The following is a 27,296-nucleotide window of genomic DNA, read 5'->3' as shown; positions in this document are numbered from 1 at the left end:
ATAGGAAGTGAACTTTAATATGGATCAAACCCTGTGAGAAAGATTCAATAAATAAATTATCTGCTGGCAGGTCTCTTGTGTTTCATTTTGGGTGGGTTCTAGTTCCTGACATGACCTCAGATTTTATTTGCGTTATTAATGTTTCATTTATTTTCAAATACACCACAGTGGTAATTCTCAAAATAAATTTTTTAAAACCATATAGATAACAGACACTAGCTCTATCCTGGGTAGCTGATCCTTGCTTTTTCCTACGGTCTTAGTACTACATCTAATCATGTGAATTTACTTTATCAAAAGTACTTCAATGAAATCTTAAGTATGACAAAGTTCTCCTCTCATTTTTCTGTCTTCCAGGTAATAGTTTCCAAAGCACCTTAAGGCCATAAGTGCCTGATTTCCACTGACTGTTAATTGCAGTTAAACAGCTGATTTCGCCCTCACAAAGTAGGTGGGGAAGAACTACCATATTTTACTTAAAGTAACACCACACATCACATATCTAAGTACTTTAGTTTATTAATTGTACTCAATATTTCTTCCATGTCATGTTCTTTTATAAATGTTAAATATTTCTAGCTATTATCTGTAGCACACAGCATTTTATCTAACAAATTCTCTGCTGTTGCTATATCTGAGATTTTAGTCAGCCTATTGACCTTTAAATTCTGCTGTCCTCCCTTCCCCCTGCAATTGAATTTTTTGTCATGGGTCCTAATTTTATGACAGTGTACTGAAAATATTTCTGAAGGAAATGTGAAGAAAATGTTAACTCTTCCAAAAGAAGCATTTATTTCACAGTCATAAGGTTTCAGGAGTGAGAAAAGAGGTGACGACTGATTCAATTACTTCAGTAGTTCCTGACAGTTATATGTTTCTGTGACTTATGGTGCTTCTGAAATTAGCTGATTCCCAAAACATTTCCATGAAGAAATACCTACTGTCTTTCTAATACCTGTTATTAGCTTCAACCTAATTTTAGTTCTTAAATTGAACCATATTATCAGGGTGCTCATATTCAAAATTCATGTAGGATATTGTAGTGGTTTGGCCCAAAATACTCATTACTGTTTATCTTCTGTGAGATAAGAGTTAGGAGAAACGCAAAGCAGGCACCAACTTTGCAAGAATATAAAGAAATTTATTAACAGACCTAAAAGAAGAAAAAAAAAAAAATACCACACCTTCAGAACTCTCCTCCTCCCCCCACCTTCCTCCCTTCTCCCACTGACAATGTAAAAAGACAACCCTTAAGATGTTCAGTCTGTTTACCACTTCCATAATAACCTTGTTCAGTCTATTTAGAAAGAGAAGTCTCTTCTTGCTCGTGCTATGGAAACAGTATCACAACGAGACAGCCGCCCACTTCCAAATATTGTTCAGTCCATTTAGGAAGAGGAGTCTCTCTGCCTGCGTGTGAGTCCTTTCCCCCGACTTGCAGCTTTTCCTGCAACTGCTTTCGAGGGTCCACTCTTGAAGGTTTTTGGGGTACAATTTTAAGGTTGAGCCATTCAGAAACAAAAGTTCTCTTCACCCATCTCTGGGAGCATTTCATCTCTAAGAATAGAGGCCCTTCTCCTTTCCTGGGAGCAAAGGGTCCTCCTCATCTTTATCTTTAGGGCTATCTCTGGGAGCATCTCTAGGAACTGAGGTTTTCTCCTTTCCCGTTTGGAGCAAAAGTCCTCATCTGGTCCATCTCTCCCTGTCCAAACTTCTCATGAAATTACAGCTGCGTCAGCATCTGCCTATCTCAGCGCAGGTGCTTTTGCTCATGAGTTGAACACTCCACCCCCCATGCCTTCATGAAATTACAACAGGATACTCTGATATATCATAGCTTCACAACAGAATTTCAGGTTTAAGCATCTCCTCTTTCTCTTCCCTCGGGTTTTCAGCTCTTCACAGCACCAAAAGGGTTAATCTCACCTCGGCCTTGCAGCTGGAATTTTGCTTATCACAGTGGAGAGGCGGGGGAGAGCCGAGCCGCTCCGGCTGCCCACGGCAAGGCAGTGGGGGGGGTTCCACGGCTGGAACAGGTCCATGGCTCCAGGATGGCCGTGGCCTGGCCCTGCCTGGCCCGAGCAGGGCCTGGCCGGGCCCGCTGGCCCCCGCACGGGGCCTGCAGACACCTGTCCCAGCGCCGGAAACGAGAGAGAGCTTGGGGGGGAGTTTGTCTATTCTTAAATGTGGATCACAGAGGTGATCACAACTTTAAGTGGCTTAGAGAATTGTCCATATTCAAACTGGCCAGCTGATAGGTTCTATCAGTTCCCAGAGGAAGCTGTAAGCACCCCTTAGCAAGGACATCCCTTCCAGGACTATGCTTGCTAACCTATGACAGATATGTTCAGAAATCTTTAAGCAACTTATAGGAATCCATGTTCTGTTTGCATAGGCCAAAACTGGTTACAATTCGAAGATGTTTTTGTTTGCATTGTGGACTATATATTTTTTTTATGAATTCACCTAGAATGCTAAACTTAAAGTGAAAGTTAGTTGTAGGATGTGTGTGGACAACAGTTTGCTAAGTTTAATCTGTCACATCCCAAAGCTACATTAGCATTCAAATGATCCTTTTCTCTCTGGTACTCTACCAGGGAGATGTTTATTTTGCTTTTCTTCTTAATTTACTATGCCATGTTTTCCCACTAGGCTGTTTCAACAATAAAATATAACAGCTATTGGAAAATGAAACTAAATTTAACTTTCAAAGGAGGTTCCTCCAAAGCCTGAATGACTCACGTCATATACGATGCCTGTGGGATATCATTGTACCTGTTTTAAGTGCGTGTATTCTAGGACAATGCTTGTTTGATGTTTTTACCAGCCTTGGGCTCACTTTTTAAATGAAAAATTTCTAACTACATGACTAGGAAAATAGAGAAGTGTTGGCTTTTCAAACTCCATTGCTTTCTGCCATATTCCCATACCTATTGTGGAAACAAGAATCCTTTCAGACAGTATCAGAAATTTGCTTTGTTACCTGGCACAAGAGATATGAAACAATGCTGAATGAGGCTTTCATGCTGTGTAAATTTATCTTGAACAAACAGACTTCTTACCATTTTTTTCTTTGTTGTTTGGTAAAAAAGGACATTCTGGCTAGTGTTTCACTTAAGAGAAGACAGCAGAAAGAAATTTGGCCAAATATGAATTACGCAAAGATGTGAAATTTAAAATGAACTCTAGAAAAATGGAAAAGAACAGAGAAGTGATCAAAAAATCCACAATTTAGAAGTAGCATGAAGCACATTTTTTAATTGAAAGTCCTAGAAAAAATAGGTCTGTTAGTAAGTTAGCTACCTATAATGTTGACTAAACATACTTAGAGTAATTCAGACTTTTATGAAAAAAAAAGAAAATAGCCTTTAAGTAAAGAATTAATGGTTCTTTAAAGAAAATCACTGTTCATGAAGGGCAAATAATGAGATATTAGAGAATACAGGCATAAATACATATATTAGTACACCAGAAAGAGCAAGCTTAAAATTATTTTGTTTAAAGAACTCCAAGTTGGAGATGTGTAAGAATTACTGGATTGGAGAAAGCAAATGGAAATTTGAGTAAATGAGGAGCATATACTCATGTTTTTTAGATTATGGGGACTCAAATAATTGATTTCTAGTCATGTGATTTTGTTTGTATATTTTATCTGTACAAGATGAATTTCTGTTGTGGGTAAATTTACAAAGAAACCTCTTGATTCAGCCTAAAGACAGACTTTTTACACTTAGTAGAGATCAACTGAAGGTAATTCTGATAATTTATTTTATATCCAGTTCTCTTGCACTACATGTTAATAAACACTTTGGTGTTAGGTAGAGTTTTCTTCAGTATACAGGGAAAAAAAAGACTTGCATTTCAGTTGCTATATATCATTAGCTCATGCTGGAGCATCATTGTCATGCAGTACAAATTTGAATGATTTTTTTTCCCCATCATAATTTCACACTGTAGTGCCAGAATGATAGACTCATAATGGGCTCCCTATAGACACATACAGAAATCATTTTGTCATGGTTATCTCACCTTGTAACAGCACTGAAAGCAGTTGGTCTCCATGGTCTTGCATTAAACTGTCACATCATTGTTAAAATCCTCTGTTTCAGGAAATGGTGATGGTACATCTTGAGTGCTCTGAAAAATAACTACTTCATTGCCCATACTCAGTGGCTCTGTAAAACCAGATTGCTCATTTATTCATGAATAGGAGGGGAAAATATTTTTCAGTAGTAAGCAATCATAGAGATTAACCATTTTCTTTGCTTGTTTAGCTGTCTCAAATTGATCATACCAACATTTTACCACCCCAGTACTAAATTTTGCAGCAATATTTATTTTTCTTTTGTACTTTAGCTTGCCCTGATTTTCAAGCCATTTTAAATATACTCTAAACATTAATTTCTTTTACTTATGATTATTTAATTTCTCCTATTAAATACAGCTCAGCTGCTCCCCTCAGAGGACACTTACTTAATTTTTGAAAATTTTTGGATATGCCTTTTTAAATGTTTTTTTTTTCTTTTTTTTATCCTGACCATAGTTGCACACATGTTCACTGAGGTCCTAGATGGAAGAGAAATTTATTATCCTGCTGCTATAAGAGAAAAAATTACTCTGACTCAAGTTGTTTGGCTCTAAGGCCAAATATTTTTTTTATTTAATAAAAGCTCCCATTTTAATCAAGCAACTAGAAAGCACCATCTACCTGTACCAGAAAGGTATGATAATGAGCTGGACTATCTTTGAGCACTTAGCAAACAAAATATATTTGGTATATTAATGACAAATCTAAGAGTGCTAAATATAAGTGTATTATATAGTATGCTCCTTTTTCATTGTAAATAAAGCAACCTTATTTGTCAAGGAAAGCCACATAATTTGAGTCTATTCAAAATGTCATATTTTGTGCCAATCCAGCCATGGTCATGGGCAGCAATGCAAATGACTGTCCACAATGAATCGGGACAACGGGGTTTATTTAAGAACTAACCAGATGAGAACTCTTACTGCAACTGGTTATCCCACTCGTGCCCTTTCAGTGCTATGTCTGCCGTGGTTTGATTTCATGGGAAGCTCAGGTAGAAAGGCATGCTGCTTCACGCTGAGATGCTGCTCAAAGTTATCAGTCTTGAGCATTACCAACCACAGTCTCTGTGCATACCCTGGCTTTTTTTTCCTCCACACATCTCTCTGATCTCCAGGTTCCTACCACACTTCTAGGATCTTTCTTCCAGTCAAGATGTTTACCTTCTTTCTTACCACTCTTCTTTTCCACAACACCACTTCTTTGCAGGAGCTACTGGCTTTCAGCACCAACTCTCTCTGAAAGCTTGGACTGCCCTCCCCTTCCCAGTTCTCTCAGTCTAAACATCTGATTAAATGGATGATGCTCTCATGTCTTCTTAACTGGAAGATTTAAGACATGCAACCTTTGTTTGGTCATGGTGTTATCAAAGTTTACAATAAGGCCAGGCAATAAGTGCAGCTAACATGTTGCAGACTTCTGCTTGAGATGTTTACCCATACCTAATTATCTACTGTCTTCTAGAATTTATGGTTTAAGCTTTTTTTCCCCCTCTGATAGTCACACTAAGGATTTCTATTTTGAGGAGTGGTTACCAAATTTCAGGGATGCCAATTCAACCAGTTTCACTGGGATTCATATTCAGCAACTTTGCCTCTATTAATTATGGAAAATTAGGGGGCTTCCATTAGTTCTTTATGTTGTAGAATTTATGGAGAATTTATCAGCAAGAGGCTAAAATTAACATTCAACTTAGTTTAAATGTTACATGCCATAAACTATTTGTCATTTAGATTTAAGGTTAATCTTCAGACTATTTCTAAACTTATGTTTGGGTTCTTACTAGGGTAAAATTGCATCCTGAATAGTTTGCTTTAAGGACAGCTAATTTAAATAGACTTAGGAATCTAAGGATGTGTGAATTTTTTAATTGTCTGTTGAATTATTTAAAAGAAATTAACAATGCTTCGTGTCCCCTGAGAATACTTATCTGGAAAAAAATTACATCCGTGTTGTGCATCTGCTGGGCAGTGAGAACGTCACAGTTACTTGCATGAGAATTTTAGTCTCTGACAGAAAAGTGCCCATCTGGTTATTAGAGTCCAGATGTACAATTATTATTTCTAATATCATTTTTCCATTCTATTTCTTTTTCAGTGGATTGATCAAGAATATTTTATAATGATGTCAGTTTAAAATCCGTTAGAAAAACAGAGTAAGACATCTCTACAAAAGAACAGAACAACCCCAATATGAAAGGAAAACAGAAACACAAATGAAAGAATGAAAAGCAAAAACAGCTCCTTAAGTATTTTTAAATATATTTCCTCTAATGCATTTTCACCAAGGCAAATTTTGACTATATAAATGTGTTGTATTTTCTTACAACTGCTTCCACAAATTCATACATTTTTTTCCTTTTATTTGAGCTATAAATCCTGCTATTCTTTTCACTCGAGCTGTAAGTCCTGAAAATCACAAATGTAAGCAGAGATTCCTCAGGCCTAGAGATATAAAAGAAACAATAGTTGTCCCTGTGCTACCCAAGGTAACAGGTATGTTCAGCATCTTTCTTGGAACAGAACTCTTTGTCCTGTCATGGCAGCTTTTTATCTGCGGGAGGTATCTATATGCTGTTCCTATGCCCTTTGTTTTGATGTGGCTTTATAAATTTTTCTGCCATAATGACATCCTCTCAAAGAGACAGATACTAATGGTAAAAGAAAAAAAAAAGAAAAAAACAAAGAAAGGAAAGTTTTTCTTACAGGAATGTAAGAAACCACTCTGATGCTTTTCATCTTTAAACAAAAATTTCATGGGGCATTGGAAAATTAGAATAGATTGAAAGAAAAGCTTGGGAGACCTCCTGCTGTAGCATAAGTAAAATCAGCAAGCCTCAGCTTGCACAGTTTTTATAAAACCATCCTGTCAGAGGACATGGTTTTCTATTCAGACCCACAGTACAGTTTGTATGACTAGTGTCTCCCACCTGCAAGGCTGTCTTTATTTTTCTCTGCAAGTGCAAATCATACAGGGTTAGTGGTTTTTTTAATAATGGAATACATGTACTCTCTGCTATATGGTTGTTCTTAATTCCTATTGAAATTTGTTCAGCAATCTTCAACTGGCTGTCAAGAAAGCTTTATCTCCTGTACAAATAATTCTAACACTTGTACAAGATAATTCTAATGTGTCTCTTCTCTCCTTGTTCTGAGGTTTTCTGCTTTTTTTTATACTAGGCTTAGACAACTGAGGGCTCAAACCCCAAAATTATTACATGAAATCATATACAGATGCAGGATGGTTTGCAGAAGACAAGATAACTAAATTATGGATATCCTCCTCCTCTTCTTCACCCCATTGAGATAGTAATGGCTTAACCTTGAGTGGTCAGATGTAAAACAAATCATCTATGTGCAGATTTAGAACACTGAAACATCTGGTAGATGGGTTTTGTTCTTTAACTCTTCTAGATTAATCTAGGTCAGTGGAATTTCATAAAAGCATAACAGTTTGCCTATATTGTATCCCTTGCATGACTTTATTATTTCCTTCTTAGTACTTGAATGCACCTAGTATGTATATGCCCACAAACCGTATTAAAAGAGTGATTAAGATTTCAGTATCTGGAAAGACAGAATTAATGTTGCCAGTGTAATTTCCTGTACCATCTCTGTTCCTCTCTATATAAATGCACTATAATCTGAAGGTGAATCTTTTTGCTTACATTATGCTGTTTCTATACATGTACTCCAATATTCTTACGTGTCAGTTAAATTCCAGAATACTGGCTGTGTCTTCTGTTTACAGGACTATTTAAAATTTTAGATTAAGATGTAATAACTCCTTTCTCTGCTTTTTGCTGGATTCTAACAGTTGAGGAGACTTCTTTATTATTAATAATATTTGATGCAATGATAGTTCAATTATAAATGCAATCTTGATTTTTTGAGAATTTTTTTAAATCACATTTGGGCTGCTAATATGTGTTCTTAATACAAAGCTGGCATGTTATCATATGAAAATTGTTGTGCATGGAATTTATATCCTCTCTTTAATTTTAAATGCTATCACAATTCATCTATGCAAATTTAAGAAGCTCATGAGAATGATAGGTACTTCTATGACAACCTCCAATGAATGTATGTATAAGTAGAATCTGTCTGTTGATAAGGTTTTCTACTATGTAATTTAAATTTTTTTGTAATAATATCACTTTATACCTGTGATACTTATTCTTTAACTTAAATAGTTCTTCACATTCTTTTGGTGATTTTTCTCATTGACAAAGAGCAGAAACACTCATATCTCCTTTCAGCCTACATTTTGCTACACCAGGCAAACTAAAATTTCTGAGTCCTTTGTTCTGTGTCAGGCTTTCTATTTCCCTAGTCATTCTACCAACCTGTTTCACAGGCTTTGGTTTTTGTTATAGAACCATAGAAAACCCAGGTTGAAATGGACCTCAGAAGATCATTTTTTCCAACCTTTGATTAGAAAGGGAGCCTAGGTGAGAGTATCTAGCACCCTGACCAATTGGCTCTTGAAAACCTCCAGTGATGGTAAACCTACCATGTCCCTTGGGGGGCTGTTCCAGTGAGGGTTCTCAAGGTAAAACATATCTTCCTTACATCTTCTTGAAAATACAGTGCTTTTCTCTAATGAGGTCCTTCCTTTTGTTTTGGCAATATGCATTTAAAATAGAACTTACTGTGACATTTGTCTGCCTAAAATCCAGCCAGTTCTGGGGACTGAGCTTCTGTTTGACCTCAGAGAAGGTTTTTAATAAAGTAATGATCTTCCTTTGGAACAAAGAAATAAAAAAATGTGATCTCAACACGGAGAGTTCACACATCATTACTTGAGGTGTAGACAGTTCAGTTTTGCAATGTGCCTTATTTTTCAATGCGTAATCTCTGTGCAATAGATTCACATATAACCTACTTTAGTAACTGGTTTAACCTGACATTTTAAGAGTTGAGACTTTAAAGACTGTAACATAAAATACTTTTCAGTTTTATGCTTTCATCCCTGAAAAATGTCTAGGAGTCTTACCACTATATAAAACTATTACTTTGATGTAGAGTGTCTGAATTCAAACTCCTAGGTGATCCTAGACCACATTTCTATTGATAAAATTTAGTAGAAGCTAATAGAGCCATACAAAAGTTAGACATATGTTGTTTCATTTTTAAAAATACATGTATTATTAAAAATAAAATTTCATAGCAAAGACTTCTTGCCATTAGTGAGCAAGAATTGGATCTGGTAGATTTAAGCATCCAGGGAGGATGTATCCCACTTTTCTGACATATTCATAATGCAGATTCCCTTTTCTTTCACTAAGAACTTTCTGCTAGGAGTGAGAATATGGAATCATAATTCTCAGGTATCAAATATTAGAAATTTATATTTATTTCCTATTTCTATTGAAACAAATTATTTTGTTTTTTAGATTTGACCTAGAGTTTCTTGGATTATTTATGACACACAGAAAATATTTTTCCTTATATGATTTATTCCTTAATATTAGGCTACAGGAAAGAAAATAATGTTAAGGCTTTGACACATGAAATATGTTTATGAGTCAGATGTCTGCATATATATTTTAACAGAATATCTACAACTCTATGAAAATTAGTCTATTTTTAAAGCAACTTCATATATGTAAGAGAGTCCTGCAAACAATGTTGCTTTCACAAAATTACTTTCCAGTAAATCTTATTACTTTTCTTGACTCTTTATGCTTTCTCTTATATTTATATTAGAAAAGGAAACTATGACTAGCGCCAGTGGAATAAAGATCTCATCCTCATCTGAGGAGGAAGTCCAAATAAAGAGATATAAATCTTGAGAGCTGAAAATATTTACTGCTATGTATGTGTGTGTTGGCAAAAAATAATGAAATTATATCTTTAGTAAATAATTATGACAGGTTTTTCCAGTTCTGACTCCAGAAATTCTGAGTTATGAATTCCTTCTTTGCAATAATTGAAGCAAGATAGTTTAATACTTCTAATTCATCTCTCAGATGGGTTTTACCCTTGCATTTTCAGCATAAAGAAAGTCGTGGAACAGCTGCATCATCTATTATATGCTCTGATCATAGCTATTTGCCACTCAGTGAAGGCAATATGAAAATATTTTTGGAGATCACAATTTACCTATTTTATACAAATATAAACCCACTATTTTATGATAAAATTACTTATGATATGATAGGATACAGTACTATACTATTCTATATATGTATATTACATGTATACTATATCATTTTATATTATTTTTAAGGATCACTCTAGATTAAACCACAATGACATTAATACATTTTTACATAAAAGATTCCCATAAACATTTTCTCAACTGTTTGAAAGGATTTATGGGACACGTGCTTTTCACTTGACTGCATGGAAATATTTATTCAGGAGTAGGTGTATCTCTGGTACCCCTTATCACTGGCTAATGGAGAGAGGAGCTGGATGGATGAAGGAACAGAATATTTTCCTGGTTCCTAGAGCACAGTGTTGGGTCTGCCAAAGTCATCTTATGAGGTCAGAGGGTAGAGCACAAAGGTTTGGAGCACTTATACAGATACATTTGTTTTCATATTTTCAAATGTATGGAACTGATTAACTTTTATGATTTCAAAAATGCAGAAATATTTATATTTTAGTTTACTAGTTTCTTCTATTTTGTTGCCTAACTTAATGTTATTATATCACAAGTAATTAAGTGTGAATACATGGATTATAATGTACCTAAAAGCATTCCTCAACTCACTCTTGATTTAAAAATAATACAAATGAAGCTTATTTTTCCTCATGTTCCTTCAGCCTATTAAGTTGCACCATCACAACCAGTCCTGTTGAGCTTTTTAATGTTTGTGAAAGAAGTGTCATTTATTGGTATGTTGATCAGCAAGAAATAAACATAATCACAGTATATTATATTATATTATATTATATTATATTATATTATATTATTATATTATTATATTAAAAATGAATAATTCTACTTCAGCAGAAAAAAATTGGGATAAAAACTAAATTTAATTTTTTTTCTCTCTGCAGGACATATTCTGTTGACAAGAATAAATAAAATTCTATCAATATGTTTTCCTTTCAGCTCTTTCAGAATGGATAATTCACACTGTATGCACCAAATTCTATTAAAGACAGATTCTACTTATGTCTTTAATTTCTTCCCTTCCAATCCATAAGTTTATAACATAGCAATGAAGTAAACTATATAATGAAAACCTTTACAAATTAGCTTCTGCTACCTGCAGCTCTGTATTTGCCCCTATGATATTTTCCCTTGCCTTCTAGTCCTTCTGTAACAAAAATCCTCAGAATGTCAGAATACAACTGCTGGATATTTACATCACTCCTGAGAAAGGGTGACAAGGTCATGACTCATCACAAGGAGTTGTTGCACCATCACAACCAGTCCTGTTGAGAGCTGGGAGATCATGGGTCACTTCTGTTTTCAGATTTCAGACTGTTTCACATGGTAGGATCAAAATGTGGGGATTTTTTCTGATCCTGAAATGGCAGCAGTTGTTCCTAAAACATTTTAACACTATCATCAAGGCCTATAAAATTGCTCAGTATTTATTTCAAAAATGACCTGATAAACTTCCCAGTAACTCCTCTAAGAAGCTCTCTACAAGGTGATGTTTTCAATAATTTATGAATAGGGATAAATGCTAAAAAAAAGAAAAAAAGGACAGCTTGGAGAAGTATTTTTTTTCCATTTTTAAGAATAAGATGCTGTTCTCAGTCCTTCTGTACTTGTTAATTTTTGTCTTTTTAATGAAAAAACAAACAAGCAAACAAACAAACAAACAAAAAACAAAAAACCAAAAAAAAAAAACCACCAGCCCAAACCTTATTTAGGCCAGATTGCAGTTAGTTAAGTTTTCAATCTGAATTAGTTTCCAACTAGGTAGCTATTTCTCACTTATAGGTGTCAGGTTATAGGTTATAAACGCTAACATTTTCAAAAGAACATAACTTCTAGAAAACAATTCTAACTTGTTAAAACTTAAAAAAATAATCTGTAACAGTTAAATTAAAGTAGGTTGTCAGCTATGCCTGACCACTTTTGTTTTCCTAAAGGTCAAAATGCTCTAAAGCACAGCAAAAGGAATTTGTCTCTTCAGTTCTCACATGCAAAACAGATTTTTATTCTTATTTTCTTCTCCTCTGAATTTTACATTTTAAATGTATAAAGCATGAGCTCATTTCATTGGTGTTTCTTCCCCCCTCCCAAGTTTCTTCAATATTGAGTATCATCAAAACAAATTTAAATATATAGGTCTCTATTATTCTTCATTATTCTTCAGATTAAATCTTGTACCTTTGGTAGCTATTTACAAAAATACCGATTCATCTTGTCTTCATCTAGCACATGTAAGTTAGGGGCAAGTGGGTAACTCTGCCCTGTTTCCCCACAGTGAGAGCTAACTTAATTGTTTTGTTTTGTTTTGTTTTGTAGGTCTACTAAAAAATTTCTAGCCCCAAATTCCTCTCCTCACAGGACCCCCGTGCAGCCCCCACTGCTGGCACTGCGCCACCTGTGCGCCATACAGTGTTTCAAAGTACCTGTAAGAAATAAGAAAACTGAGTTACTCTTTCCTTATGCAAGTTTAATTAGTCTTCAGATTTTTGTTTTAATGATGTGCACTTTCCTTCTTTTAGAAACAAACCCAACAGCCTTATGTACTGTATCTGAGCCATGCACTTTCCATGTCCTGAGACCTGACTCACACAGGACATCTTTGCTACGCCTCAGTATATTCGCACTCTGTATTTTGTTCCTCTCCACAGTAATAAGGACAACACAGTGGATGAAAGATAATTGATGTACTCTTTCTTATACTGATGTGGCAAAATTTTAAAAAAAGTTATTGAGCAGCCTGGTCTAGTGGAAGGTGTCCCCTGCCCCTGGCAGAGGGCTTGGAACTAGTTAATATTTAAGGTCAGTCCAAACCAAAACATTCTTATACCACAAAAATACTAAAATTATTCTAAACAAGAAAAACACCTGAAACTTTCTACCTTGTTTTCATACAGCTATGAATGTCTTCTTGCATTCTGGAAGCATTTCCTACTTTGTTTATTGCCTTATTCCATCAAAAAGATGTATTTGTAATATGGAATAAGAAATGAGTAAAATTTAACCCTTTGTAAATAAAATACAGAAGCTCTGACTTAAAGTTTCCTTTTCCAGGGGACTATGGATCTTAAGACGTTTTGGTTTAGTTAAAGAACACTATTTGAAATAAAAGTTTCATGCTAATAGCATACATAATGACAAAGAAAATCAAAGCTTATCTTACTTCATTTGCAGGTTTTTCAGGCCAGTATTGTGAAACAGAAATGAATGAGTGTGATTCAGCTCCCTGCTTGAATGGTGCTGTTTGTCAGAATGATGTCAACAGCTATGATTGCTTTTGCCCTGAAGGTAAGTTGTTCAAAATAATTTATTTTTATTATCTTTGACAATTTTCAAAACTGCCTGCAGTTTGCAAAACATCTTCTTGACAGGCTTCAAAGCCATTCAAAGCCAAAATTTCCTTTCTATGGAAGTTATTAATTCCTTTCCAAAGTCTCATTTTTATCTTCGTCCACCAAGTCAATGTGTCTACCAAAACAACCACAGTCATTAAGAATGGAGACAGATTAGGAATGGAGACAGATATACTTGTAAGTGCTAGCTTTTTTCAATCAGAACTTCATGATTTTAGCAAAGTCTGAAGCAGTGGAGAAAACACAAATGGGTAGTACATGAATTCCATGGACAGTGTCATCAATAACCTTCATTAATAATGTGCAGATTTCTGACTAATCATAGCAAATTACAATGTTCATAATAGCTTTAGTAAGCCACAAGTAAAAAAATCTATTAGAACTTTCACAGACAAAAGTAATATGATTTTCAGCACCTGTGGTCTGTCTTTAAAAATGCACACTGCTCCGTGTTATCAGTACTGTATGAAAAAATGAGTGATTTCAATAAAATATTAGTCAAAGAAAACCTAAAATGTTTGAAAACATTTTAAATTACAGTTTCTTTCTTTAATGCTTTCACAAATAGGTTTTTTATGAATATTTTTAAATGGATTTTTAGTTAAAAATAAAACCAAGGTTGTGATTTATAACCTAGTATGTTCTATGTTTTAAATTTTTTTTTATTTTAATCTCCAAATTATACTATTTTCTAAATGTGGACTCATGGTAGCAGATTTAATAGCTGACAATATTCCTGGTATGTATATATTAATACAGTCATTCCAGTGGTGATTACTTCAGAAACTCATCACAAGAGATGAAATTGCCACAAATAATTCTCATAAGTACAGCCTCTGTCATTAGTTAGCTTAAATTAGAAGCCAAAACAGATATTGGAAGTTAGCTGGAAATTAACCTTGGAGAAGATCATTTTGCTGTTTAAGCTTGCCCAACCAACTTATACAAAAATAAATCTTGGCATCCACATTGGTAATTTTGTGGCTTAGGTGTTACATGCGAGACATGGGTCTGATTAAACTCTAAATGCAAGTAAGAACTGTTATTTTATACATTATTAATGAATTAAGGGTAATTCTAAAGTTTTATGACTTAAGAATCGGTGGAAATTGGTTCCATGGTCAGTTTGAGAAATTATGGGAATATGCCTTGCACTGAGGGTTCCGATAGCTTAGCATTAGTCATGGTCTTCCTGCAGCCATGGCCTGTGACAGCACTAATGATACTCATTTTGTAGCATGACCATGCATTAGAATACATTTACAAGAGCATGAAATGTCAGATATTGGAGAGGAGATTCTCTAGCAATTTCAGCTACAAACAATGCCACTGTTAGACCTCTGAGTTTGCTAAAAGTCATTATGACAGAAGAAACTGAGGTTGTTTAGTCTGTAGAAAAGAAGGCTGAGGGGAACCTCACTGCTCTCTACAGCTACCTGAAAGGAGGTTTTATTGAGGTGGGGGTCTGTCTCTACTGCCATGTCTCTAGCGAAAGGATGAGAGGAAATGTCCCTAAATTGTGGAGGTTCAAATTAGATATTAATAAACAAGAAAAAAGTCACTGAAAGAGTGGTTAGACATTGGAATAATTGCCCAGGGAGGCAGTGAGTTCACCATCTCTGGAAGTGTTTGAGAGGTGTCTGGATGTGGCACTTGGGGATATGGTTCAGGGGTGATTGTGGCGGTGCTGGGTTGTCGGTTGGACTGGATGACCTGGAAGGCCTCTTGCAACCTTGATAATTTTGGGATTCTGTAAAACAAATAAAGAAAAAGTAGAGAAGCAAATATTTGAGAGCTGATTTTAAGAGAGATTTTAAGAGCTGATTTTTATTTTGAGAGCAGATGTCCAAATCCCAGCATCGCTTCATCTGTAATGGCGTCAAAATGGCAGCAGATACATAAATTCTCGTGTCTGCTAAACTAAAAGTTCAACTAGATTAATGAACATACCGCATCCTAAATTTGTGCTTTCATTTATTGACTCCTTTTAAAGTATATTTGACAGAAAAACATGCATTTTCCTACTAATGACAGAGCAGAAAAAACTTTTAGAATGATTTTTTCATAAGGATTCAAGATCGTTTTTTACAAGAGTAAATTGAAAACAAGGGACCTAAAGACATGCTTTAGAAAAATAAGGCACAGATATAGCTGAATAATGCATCGCTCTTTGGTTTTATTTCCAAGGATTTGAAGGCCTGAACTGTGAAATCAACTTTGATGAGTGCACTTATGGTTTCTGTAAAAGCAATTCAACTTGTGTAGACCTGGTTGCAGACTATAGCTGTGCTTGTCCTCCAGGATTCACTGGTAAGATTTCTTTTAACATGGAAAAGACATTAAATAGTTAACATATTTATTTTCTTTTCTGAAATTAATAGCATTTTTTTTAGTGCTTTAGCATTAATAAAAATAAAATCAACTCAGTGTTCTGTGCAATTGATAATCTGCTTTACTTTCCCTCTTAGTATGATAAAAATGAAAGCAGTGTGTGTAGGCTGCTGGTTACTTAATGGAAAGCAAAACTGTATTTTGCATAGAAGAAAAAAGTTTTTCAGAAAACACCTGGTCTATGAAACATAGGTGAGCAGGTAGCTGGTGCTCTTTTTCTTTCAGAAGATTTTATCACAGTCATACTTGATTGAGATGGTAACAAGAACACAATTTTTGTAAATGATACTTTGTTCTCTTTAAGAAAAGTGCCATCAGAACCTTGTAATAAATTGCTTGTAAGTTGCACAATTATTTGCGTGTCTAACAGGTTTAAGAAAATAGCTCTTGCATCAGGAAGAGTCTTCAAGGCTCTGCTTTCTGCCAGAAGCGGCTAACAGGATCATGGGGAAATCAGTAAAACTGTCTCCAAAAATATGTCATCTTAACAACTATGTCAGGCACTGAACACCTTGACTTTCAGCTGCTGATTTCAGAGAGGCAAATGTAGCAGCATTAGTCATAAGGAGTAACAGAAAAACAAGCAGTGGTAGTCTAAGAAATCATACACACTTAGTGGATCTTGTAATAAAAAGCCAATCAGATTTGTCTGGAGAGTTCAAAATGTGTGGAGACCAGTGGAGAGAAAGGAAAAAAAAATGGAAGAGTTCTATTATGGAGAAATGAAAGGTCAAAGAAGCAAGTAGAACAGTGAAGGATGAGGAGGCAAAATTAAGTTAGTTGTAAATAGAGCATTTCAGGTTGGTAGTAACATCAGTGACGTTCAGTTTAGAAGCTCTTCATTCATCTTTTGTCAATGGTTAAAAGAAGGAAGACAGGACATAAGGAATGTAAGACAATATACAGAGATTTAGAATCTGTGAAAGTAATGGTAGTTGTAATTCCCACCAACATCTGTGAGTTTTCTTGATCCATGGAAACATATTCTTATATTATTCAGCATTACAAAACTGGGATGTGATCTATTTCCTGTCAGATCTTCCTCTCCTTTTTACTTTGATAACTGGATTTGTTGTTATGAGTTTGCACAGTATGTCTATTTTGCATCAATTGTGAAAATAACAGAGGTGATTACAAAGTATTTGTTACTACAGATAGAAGTTTCAATGCAATAATTTTAAAAGAGGAAGCTATTAAAACTTTTTCCTATGCTGCTAGAACCAAAATGGAAAATGTCTTTTCTACTGAAATCGACTGTTAGTAGATTACTAACAGTCAGTTTGAACTGGGTTATGCAGGGAAAGCTGTTCATTTGAAAATACAGCTACACTATTCTGGGATGTGATAGAATCCACATTATAGAACCAGAACTACAAATAAATGTGTGTGTGCATCACCAAAGAAGCCTGGGACAGAGTATGTCTTCCTTAGGAGGAACTCTTTATCCTAGATTCATACTGATACCAACAGTTTGCCAATAACATCCCTGTTCACTCCAAGACAGGAAGGATTCAGGATCTGTCAACAGTAAAACAGTTACAAGTGAGTTATAAGTAGATTTTAATGGATACCTTGAGGCCTATATTGCAGTCATAGAAGTTCACATGACTGCATAATAGGCTATTATGATAAAAACTCAATTTTCTCCTGCATTTCCTACATGAGAGACTTCTCATCACGAATGTGCTATTGATCTCACTTCATATTGGTTTTTTTTGTGAGACAGGACAGCTCCCATAAGAAAAAAAATAAGCCAGCCTACTGACTGGAATTAGAAGTAGGGACAACAATCCTCCTGATTACACTGAATATTTTTGCCTGTGCTCATGCTGTTTGTACAATTAATTCACAGTCAGTCATTGTGGATCTCATTAGGTCTGCTCTCTCCAAGCCTTCCAACAACTGCTTCAGCCTCTTTAGAAAGAGTCTTTGATGCAAAATACTGATATTTGGGCTTCTATCTTCTACAAGATAGAAAAGCAAACAGTGGCAAAAGCGTGCTCCATGTTCTTCTGAGTTTTAAGATTTATATAAATGGTGCACAAAGATATTGCTACAGTAGCAGTGATAAACTCAAAAGCTGTTTAAGGGCTAAAGGAAACATATATAAAATTTTTGTTTATCCACTTAATATTTAATATTTAAGCAATGGAGAAATTGCATAATTAATGTAGAAAAGCACCATAAACAGCACAGTTAGTTGATAACAATTAGCTCTGATGAAGGCACATGTTACAAAATTCTTCAACAGATCTGTCTAATGCCCTGTCAATCACACCTTGTATTCTAATGAGACTTGATCAAGGAAGTAACATTCGAAAAAGTCCACTAAACGTATAAGACTGATTGTTACATTTTATTTTCTTTTAAACACACTTTTGTTTTCCTATCATATTAAAAGCAATTTCCAATAAAACTTTAGCATCTGAGCTGGTCAGGTACAACACTGTCTTAGGCGTGGTTGTTTGTTTATTTTCCTGTTTACTATCTGTGCGTGGCAGCATCAATCCTGATTAGAATCACATTCCTTGTGCACTAAAGCTCTGATGGAAGGGCAGCATTGGACAGGAAGGCTGCCTTGAATGGCCTTGGCCATGGTGGTCTGGAGATAGTGGATCTTTGTCCTTTCCTGGGAACAGAGCTGGCAAGAGGCAGTGCCATGTGTGTAACAGGGAGCAGGGCTGGATGGTGGAAGCAACTCTGTCCTGCTGAGGAAAGCCAGCAGGACACGAACATCCAAAGCATCTGAGAGGGTCCTGAGAGGAACAGGGAGATGTCTTGCAGCTTCTGCTGCCAGCTGAATTGTTTGCTGCTGAAAGGGTGAGCGCTAGAGTTCTGGCTGCTTTTGGAACCTGCTGCATGGAGTTTCCTTTACCCTGGCAAGAAAATCAGCTCCTGAGAAAGACCAGGTAAATACTTTCTCTTCAATCAAAGTTTGCTCTCAAATGCCCTCAGTGGGATGGTGTCGAATTCATCAATGATACAGAAGGAAGAAGCAGTTTTATGAGTTGTGATTACTGACCATTTTCATTATTTGAGTGGATTTTCTCTGGTAATATAAGTCACTGGAAGTAGAGAACTTTGTAATTCATAGTTTTGGGATGAGAAGGCATGGGTTTTAATCTTAAAAAGATGATGGGGTTATATTTTGCCCATTGAAACCCTTTGCCTATTTTAAATGTTGGAAGAGATTGCTTTAATTATTTATTTAATTAATTATTATTTAAAAGAATTTCACAACTGTGGATGTATGTGGGTGATCCCTATGCTAGTAAGGTGACACCACTGAATACTGTGTAAAAGAAAACATGATTCCAAAGTGATTTTTACTTCATCAATTAGCACTGAATTTTGTAGTTGTAGTTTATATGCATGAAATTTTTAATCTGACTTTCTCACTTGTATCATGGTCCATATGAATTCTCTATGTGTAAAATTATCCTTCCTCTAATTTTTGCCTGTGTCTCATTAATGTTTGTTATTACAATGAGACAGTATGAATCAACAGTCAGAATCTACCATCAGTCACACATTGACTTAAATTTACACAAGAAAATAAATAAATATGCAAGCCTTTTAATATACTTTCTGAAGCATGTTAAATTTAAATAGATTTTCAAATCTATATTGTTTCCTCTATCATGTCTCATACTATTGAGCTTTAGGAATTCTGTAGTAGATATTGTGGCTAAGCAAGTGGGCACTTCAACACCAAACATTTGAAAACCAAAATTATACAAGGTGCAAGGTCTTGGAGCTCAGCTCAACCCATCACAAGACATGAGGTAATACCTTTCTCTTGGCTTTCAAAAATATCTCCTGTGTATTCCTTTTCTATGGTATTCTAAGCTTCGTTTTCACTAAGCCTGCAAAAGCCATTCTATTTTAGGCACGTTTTACCTGACATAAATGCTTTTAGTTAATATCAGGACAGCTGCATAGTACAAAATTATTGAGTTACTACATCCTCTTTTCTGTGCTAATCATAAAAAGTGCTGTCCCAAACAATTCAAAGGAAAAAACTGGCCTGAGAGATCTACTGCTACCCAAAAGGAGGTTCTAGCAAGGTGGGGGTTGGCCTGTTCTCCCAAGCCGCCAGTGACAAGAGGACACGGCTGCACCAGGGGAGGTTCAGGTTGGACATCAGGTAGAATTTCTTAATGGAAAGGGTTGTCAAGCACTGGAACAGGCTGACAGGGAAGTGGTGGAGTCAGGAACCCTGGAGATGTTCAAGAAACAATTGGACATGGCCCTTAGTGCTATGGTTTATTTGACATGGTGATGATTGGTCAAAGGCTAGACTCGATGATCTTGGAGGTCTAGTGCAACCTAATTGATTCTGTGATCTGTGGATGCTCACCCATCCTTAGATTCAGTCACAGAAACTCAGTCTTGCTTGCATCTCGTGTGTCAGTTTATTGTTCCACATCAATCATCCCTTTTGGCCCTCACAGAAGGAGCTCAAAAGCCAGGTTTTTTCTCTGATATCCCCTAATGATCAAGTTCATTTAAACAGCATGCCTCTGTCTGATCTCTAGTCAAAGCGTTAATGTTTTTCAAACCAAAATAAAACCTGGAAGCTGAAGACTACAGAAAGGGATGGTTGCCCAGTCTCCTGGCCAGCAGAGCTCTGACTCATAGCAGGCCATGGGGAAGTGAAGGGCTGACTTCCTTGCCTCTGCTCAGCTGGAACAGTCCAGATGGGCTGCTGGTTGCCACAAACACTGTAAATGGCAGGCTGCTGAGGGCAGGCTTCCCACTGTGGGGTGTGCAAAGTTAACATGCTGGAAAATAAACAGCATTTATGCATACATGGAAATGTATTCACTATGTATTTCTGAGTTATTGGAGAATATTTATTGTCATGTCGTGTGTAAGTGTATCTGCCTTCCTTGGAAGGAATTCAGGTTAGAACACTTGAATGGGAAAAAATTCAGAATTCAGTAGAGTGCAGAATAGTCTGTTTCATCATGCTGCAAATTACATTATATAAAATTTTTGATAAAATAACATAAAAGTTAATGAATTGCACTTGAAAGATAATGAAAGAGAAGAAAATCAATTGTTTTTTTCCAGTCACTTTAAATATAAGCAAAGTTGCTTGGGTTTTTTATGTGAGAAATCAAATGGCACATTTCTCCAATAGTATTCCATCTGCAAATGCTAAGCATGATTGGTTTAAATTAGAGGGTGAATAATAATAGAACCACCTGACAGAAGATAAGTTGAGTCTTCAATCAAAACTTTAATTAGCTTGTATTAAATTTACTTTATCTTTGCTCTTCTGAGGGTGTTATGAGATTATTTTTGTATTCCAGTTTATCCCTTTTATTTCATATATAATGGTTGTTTTTTTTAGTAGTGATTCCAACTGATATGGATAACATATGAAGAGCATTAACATCTTTCTGGGTGTGACTACCTACTTAATTACTTTTAGATAAATTGGAAAATAATCATTTTATATGAATAGGCTTGATTTTCAATTTTAAAAATGTTGGTTGCTAGGAGGGTCTTATCAAATTAAAAAAAAAGAAAAACAATCATGTCTAGAAAAGCTCATACAGTGATTAAAACACAGAGAAGACACTGGAACATGTGGCTGAAATTTTTAGTCTTCCTGAGTGGGAAATCAACCTCATTTTTCCTTGATATAAAAAAACCATATTTTTTCTATGTTAGTATCATGGATGACACCATACAATGAACAGTAATATGACAGCACAGTGAGCATTGATTTTACTTTTTACATCTGAGTACACCTGGAAAATAACATATGAATATCAAGACAGAATTTTAATCAAAATTTTTATTATAACTGCCTCAAGAAACCTGTTAGGACTTAATTTTCTGTTATGGCCTGAGCAATCAGTGAATAAACCCTGACATAAAAAAATCAATCTCCAAGCAACTTCCCCAGCTCATGTTTTTGATCCCTCCCAGATATTCTGTTAATGAATTTGAGAGACAGAAGTGGCATCTTAGATAAGAATGGTTTTATTTTGGGTTTGTTTAGTTTTTTTCTAGTATATGGTTCCTCTTCTGGAAAAAATCCACTGAATCATTGATATTGGAAAAATTCTGTTGTGCAACACTGCCTTTGCAATACCAACTAGCATAATACTGGAGGTTTTGACACTAAATTATATTTCCCAGTATATACTGGGTTGTCTTTTTAGCCAATGAGGCAATTATCTTTTGACATCCTTTGCTTTTATAGAGCCATACTATAAAAGGTATGATCTCTCAGTTTTGGTATGACCACACTAAGTAGGACTCTTACTTGGTGCCATCTTTGGTAACTTGTTGACTTTTTTTTGTTCTTTACACTTTGGCTTTTCTCTTTGTCATGAATTTTTTCTTTATTTTCTGTGGATGCCCCATCCCCAGAAGTGTTCAAGGATGTGTTGGATGGGGAATTATGCAACTTGGTCTCATGGAAAGTGTCCCTGCTCGTGGCAGGGGACTTGGCACTAGATGATCTATAAGGTGATTTTCAAAGTCCTGAGGCCTCTGCTCTTAGCTTGACACCTGGGCAGTGGCCCAATGCTAGCAATGGAAATGCCATGTGTACTGGGCCTCAGGGCTGCAGTGGGGATAGTGGGAACATCATACCACAGCTTGATTCTCTTGACATAAATAGTAAGTTGACCAAAGACTACTGAGGAGTCTTGAAGCAGGAGAGGAAATGTGTTAAATGCAGAATGATGTTTTAAAAGCCATTTTATAAAATAAAATTTCATAAAAATTAATTTTTTTGTAGCCAGGCAGGAAATAGAACAGCATTGCCTATTTACTCTGGTAACAATAGAGCAGCACCTTACACCTAGTTATCCTAGTAACCTCCAAAACCTCCAAGAACAGGATATATGCATTTCACATGATGACAGTGATGCTACAGAGCCCGGGTGCCTCAGGGTGGGCTATTGCTGTCACAGAAATATAGTTGTTTCACTAAATTGTTTTGATGTTTTCCCAAGAAAGACACAGAGAGGGCTAAAAGATGAGTGTATTTATTCTGCAAGTCTTCTAACAATCCATAGATTGCTGGTTGTATGCTCTATATTAGGTCTGTATACCAGAAGGCAGTTAATGTTGGCCATTAACCACCTTGTACTGAACCTAATTACTCTAGTTTTGATTAAAGCACACAATGAATCCAAAAGGATTCAATCCTGATTTGAATGCATGAAAAGAAGTCAGAATTTCACTGGCATTTTTTTCTAGTAGTAATCACCATCAGATTTAGAAGTTTATATTAAATATTTTATTTAAATTTTTGTCTTCAACTTCAAGCTATTGCATTTCATTACCTTTTCTACACAAAATGAAAAAGTTCTTGCTACCCAAGTATTTTCTCTTTGTAAAGATACTTACACTCTGTAATCAAGTCACTTTTTGGTTTAGTTTCTTCTAAATGAAACAGATGGAGCTCTTTAAGCCCTTACTGACAGCATGCTTTATTCAGTTGTTGAATAAACTGTGTAGCTTTCCTGCATCTTCCCCATTTATTTTTAAATATGGAACATTCTAATCAATGTTTTATGCAGAGGTATTTTACACATCAATGTTCCTTTTTTGTTTTATTTAAATACATCTGAGGATTTTTTCTCTCACAGCACTGCAATAGGGCTCATATGCTGAGGTCTTCAGCAGTCCTTTTCAAATTGCTTTTGTTGTTTCCCCACATACAGCTCAGCTACAGTTCAGTAGCTATAATCTGTGTGGTTTTTTCTGTGCTTGTATCTAAAAACTTCAAGTGACCAGAAGTGACCTGCAGTACATTGAAAAATGTACTGTTTAGCTAAACAAAAGTTATCACAAGATTTCAGTTGTCACATAGGCTTGGTCTCCTGTGAAAGGGAGATGCAGGAAAGGAAGTGAGAGTAGAAATGAAGTTGTTACAATCCGGTTTAGACCCAGGAAAGCAAAGCAAGCTAAGACTCTGAGCATAAACCAGAAAGAACCAGGAAGGTTCAAAATATCCCCAGGAATGAGATTAAAACCAAACGAGGTTAGATGTTGTTGCCAAAAAATGGATGTATTTTATTTAATAGTAAAAGAGGCAAAGAGAAGGGAAGAAAAAAAGAAAGAGAGAAAGAAAAGTGTGCGTGGGGGGTGGGGGAACAGGGAGAGGTGATGGGTTAGATGGAAGCGTATCACCCATCTGAGGGTCCCAACGAGGTCTCGTTGCTCCCCTCCATCCGGTCTGCTGGTGGTGAGGGTCCCCCGTTGCCGCTGTGGCCACGCTGCTACATGCTGCCACATGCCGCCACACGCTGCCACACACCAAAGAGTGCAGAATTCCGTGGATTAATATACACTTCGGGCCAGGTGGGAATGCCCACGTGCCTCCCTTGCAGGGGCCGGCTTGACACACTGTCCCTTGCAACACTGAGGGTCTGTTGCATCCTCTCTGGTGCTCTGGTGCAGGGTTTGGGGACCCCTTGGGGGGCCCCTGTGCTGGGCCATGTCACTCCTTCTGCTGTGGATAAGCTTCTCCCCCCAGTGAGGACCCCTCAGCTGGGCTCCTCTACACAGTGGAGGATGGGCGGTCACTGCACCTCTGACCAGAGGCTTTTCCAAGATACCCAGCACCTCTCCTCCCTCCACCCCTTGGAGGGTCTGTTTGAGCCTGGCAGCTGATAGCCCTGGGGCTGTGGTCCTCATCTTGGAGGTGTTAAGCCTGTGCTCAGTGAATGTCCCCAGCCCTGAATTGTTATTTTATCTTATCTTCATCAGTGAGCGGTGTAAGGCCTCAGTCAGGACCCCATTCAGGGTGTGGGAGTCTTCTCTTCAGCTTTTGTAATACAGTTTTAAAAGTCCTTTAAGAAAATGTTTAAGTCATAAAATATAATATTTCAGTCTCTGACAGAAGTACCTGTTTAAAAGTCATTGTTGAAATAATAGAGTAAGGACTTTTCACATTTACCTACACAAAAAGAGACTCAGTGAAGTATAAAATGCCTCATTTGTCTCATTATGGTTTTCTCATGAGAAGGATTTGAGCGGTGAGTTCAGATTGAATGTGCCAAAAGCTATACTGCTTTCTTTGGAAGGGTAGGCCTTTGTATCTGTCCCCCTGTAATTTCAACCATGTGCATTTATGGTATGCATGAAGAATGTGTTTGTCTCTTCCTGCTAGTGTTAACACTTTTATCCTGTTTCTCTCATCTGCTGCAAGCCCGGACTCACCTCTTTTTTATATGACTAGTGCAGAAATGTGCTTTAATGGAGAAATAGAGACAGAGATTTGGATAGAAGCACTAGGTTCCAAAGTCAGAGCTCAGTTATCACACAGCAAGTAACTTATGACCTTTACCATGAGACAAAGCAAGTTTCCAGACAATCCAACTCACTACACAAACATAAGTCTTTGGGCCTCCTTCAGTGTTATAAACAGAGTGTATGCCCTGTAAATTATATAATCACAACACTAGAACAAAATAATAGCTATAATCTGTTCCATCCTTATCCCAGCAAAAACCACATAACATACTATGTTGCTTTCTCACCCATGTATCTTCTTTAAGAAGTCCAAGGATGCCTTATTTTCTAGGGGAATCTTTCCAGTGTGATATTATACTATTAGAAGGAGGTCCCTATTGTCTAATATTTCAATGCAGTTTAAATGCATTACTTCTCATCCTGTCCGTTACAAACACAGCAAACTGATGACTTTTGCAAAAGTACATTTTTTATTTTATGATTGTCATCACATTTCTATTAAAATTTTCTTTATTTAGACTTTACAGGCCCATTCATTTTGTTCATACTAAGAGGTCATGCTTTTGAGCTGTTTGTCATTCCTAACATGCTCATATGGACTCTCATTTGGTCCACAATTTTCTTGAATGCACCTCACTGCACAATGCAAAGTACTCCAACTGCAGCTTTACTCCAGTAAGATGAGAATGGAAGGATTATTCTATGCTTCTAACTGGGTATGTCCCTTTTTATGTATCCCAGCAAACTGTTTTAAAACAAAATTCTGGGGTTTGTTCCTACGTATGATTTTCTGTATGGTATCTTCCACTTGTTCTGATTGGATTAAATTTGTTACTTCAAACTCCATCTTCAATTTGTTAAAATTTATGAAGACTTCTAATCCTGTTCTTCAATTTACCTTTTTGTGTTGCCATCAGCAAGCTTTGCTGTCCACCATCTAGACTGTTGAAAAAGAATGAGTGGAACCTAATGGGCAGTAGATTTCTTTCAAAATCTATGCAATTCATTGATCCAGTCTGGTAGTAAAACCACTGATAACTAATGTACGAATATGGCTCTCCAAAAAATTTGAATTATCTCATAATATTCTCTTGTAGTTTCTATGTTAGACCAATTATGAGGATTTCACAAAAGATAGCAGAAACATTAGTGAACAGAAGGAGCATGACATATGCTGCCAGCTTTTTTTTATCCACAAGGTGTGTAAATTTAGAGTAGAAGGGAACCAATTTGTTTATATAAGGCTCATTTTTAAAAAAAATATTTTATATTTATAGGTTCTTGCAAGTAAAGACTTTAACAACTTTTCCTAATATTTCTTCCAGGAACTGAAGTTTCACAAATGGATCTATAATTTCATGTCTCTGTATTTCATTCTTTTCTTAAAGGTTGATGTTACTGAGTCTTCGAGTACTTTACCTATTTTTCACATGCTTATAAAGAAAACTGTTGAGATTTTGTCCACTAGTACCCAGTACCCAAGGCTCTAGCTCATCAGACCAGCCTATCTTAATATTTAACTTATCTGACAATTCTACAGCTTTTCTTCTCTATTCAACACCAAAGTTTTGCCCTTTAATCATAGGTATCAATTATGATAATGTCCTACTTTGCAGCTGGTCTTTTTACTGATGATTGAGGCAGAAGAAGCGTTGAATAATTTTGCATGATTGCCATTATCAGTGAGCATCCTTCTTCACTGCATGGAAATCCATAGCTTTCCTTAATCTTTAATACTGAAGTACATACAGCATAATTTCTTGTTACCCTGACCATCTAATGGCTACATGCCTTTGCTGGTCTGATTTCAAGCCTGGATATTTATGTTGTACTTTTTAGGTTATCCTTAGCAACTTGACCTACTTTTTTGTCAGTTGGGCTTGCTCATGCTTTGAAAACCAGGTAGTGCTGTGTTGATCTCCTAATATCCCACAAAAAGGAAGTTTTTACTTGTGTACTTATAGAAAGTAGCAGCTTTCTTAATTACCTTTTAAAGGTAAGATGTTCACTCTTTATCAGGTTTCAAATGAGAACTTTGCATTCTTTGCAGTTTTTCTGATTTCCTTTGTTATTATGTTGTTCATCCTCCTCTCCCTTTCCATGGATTTTGACTGCTC

At 36.1% G+C, this 27,296-nt stretch overlaps 1 protein-coding gene across 3 annotated transcripts in view; it reads left to right on the top strand.

Annotated features, from left to right (window-relative positions):
• EYS (eyes shut homolog) overlaps positions 1 to 27,296 on the top strand; it is an 855,823-nt gene that overhangs the window by 264,292 nt on the left and 564,235 nt on the right. For all 3 annotated transcript variants that reach the window (XM_032104713.1, XM_032104714.1, XM_032104715.1), the window contains 2 exons: positions 13,382 to 13,495; positions 15,748 to 15,870. In XM_032104713.1, the coding sequence (XP_031960604.1) occupies positions 13,382 to 13,495; positions 15,748 to 15,870 (237 nt within the window). The remainder of the gene's footprint in view (positions 1 to 13,381; positions 13,496 to 15,747; positions 15,871 to 27,296) is intronic.

The sequence above is a fragment of the Corvus moneduloides genome, chromosome 3 (assembly GCF_009650955.1).
Source record: "Corvus moneduloides isolate bCorMon1 chromosome 3, bCorMon1.pri, whole genome shotgun sequence".
Taxonomy (NCBI): Eukaryota; Metazoa; Chordata; class Aves; order Passeriformes; family Corvidae; genus Corvus; species Corvus moneduloides.
Note: the sequence above shows the minus strand (reverse complement) of the source record. Positions and strands in the feature narration are given on the sequence as shown.